The sequence below is a fragment of the Lagopus leucura genome, unplaced genomic scaffold, assembly GCF_019238085.1.
Source record: "Lagopus leucura isolate 7727_CA_CO unplaced genomic scaffold, USGS_WTPT01 Super-Scaffold_100001, whole genome shotgun sequence".
NCBI classification, from domain to species: domain Eukaryota; kingdom Metazoa; phylum Chordata; class Aves; order Galliformes; family Phasianidae; genus Lagopus; species Lagopus leucura.
Genome location: NW_024962262.1, coordinates 75195499 through 75196745, shown reverse-complemented (window position 1 = coordinate 75196745; position 1247 = coordinate 75195499). Strand labels below are relative to the sequence as shown.

The window sequence follows — 1247 nt, the reverse complement described above, 5'->3', positions numbered from 1 at the left end:
CAAAGCTATTCCAAATGAATATGAGATAGCATTAAACAGTCACCTTCCCATGTGGTACAACTGTCCCATGCCGGAGCATTACCCCAGCAGAGACCACTGGGGGTTTCTCCAAAATGCATCGACCACAGCAGCATTTACAGAACAGGAGGCAAAGGCAGCTTTCATTGAAATCCATCCAGATACATTGAATGCTTAAAAAAACGTTCAAAGAAAAGTAATAACAAGGAAAAGTCTGGAGGCGTCTAGACGTACTGACTCTTAGAGTAGGCACTTTCGGTGGTCCCATGCAAGTGTTGGTTGAGCGGCAGGTGGTGAGGAGGCACAGAGTAGTTGTAGCTCCCAGTTTTCTCACAACAGCGACAGAAGCAGCAGAATATGGCTCCAGCAGCCAACAGGCAGAAAGCAGCCACCCAGCCTAGGTAGAGGGCCTCACCAAGCTCCCTCTTCTGTGCCACATTGACCACAGGGTTGTAGAAATCCTTGATGATGGTATTGGCAACCCAGCAGATTGGAACAAGCACAGTGGTACCCGAGAGGATGAAGAGGAGCCCAGCTGCCAAGAGGATATAGCCTTTGGTCGGCCAGCCGCTCTGCCGGCACCGCGTACACTTCATTCCAACAGTGGCAATCAGAAAAGCCAGGAAGGAGAGCACTGACCCAGCACACATCAGTCCTCTGGATGCCTGCAGGTCTGGCGAGAGGGCCAGCACGGAGTCGTAGACCTTGCACTGCATCCTGATGTTGGCTTGCCTGATGCAGTGCATCCACAGGCCTTCCCAAATGGTTTCAAACACAATGATGTTATTCTCGATGAAGGCAGACACCCTCCACTGAGGCATGCCCGTGACTGCATACGTCCCAATCATGCCGAGGCCACCGAGGAGCAGCCCGGCAATCTGCAACGCACCACTGATCATGTTGCCTTTGCAAGGTGTGCACCTCTCAGCAGGTTTCCTGAGATGGAAAAAATAAAATAAAATAGAAACTGTCCAAAAGCAGCTGTCCTTTGTGTGAAGAAAGTTCCAGAGTCAGGCTGTACAGCCTTAAATCATCTCGAATCTGGCATGCGCTATGAAGGACTTGGCTGCACCTTCGTCGTCTTTATAATTCCCCTGCCACCACTGACTCAAAGAGGCAAACCGAGCAATCAAGTGGAACAGCTTTCCTAAGCAAGAGTCAGGATGGGGTGTGTGTAAACCAGCAGGAGCCACTTAGGATAAATGCACCTTCTGGGATAGGTACATTTG

The 1247-nt window shown here is 50.4% G+C and overlaps 1 protein-coding gene across 1 annotated transcript; it reads right to left on the bottom strand.

The window, feature by feature from the left end:
* Window positions 1–242: 242 nt before the first annotated feature.
* Window positions 243–917, bottom strand: LOC122178142 (claudin-8-like). The gene has a single exon (XM_042868113.1). It carries the CDS (start codon window positions 915–917, stop codon window positions 243–245), a length of 675 nt encoding a protein of 224 aa, XP_042724047.1.
* Between the last annotated feature and the right edge of the window lie 330 nt (window positions 918–1247).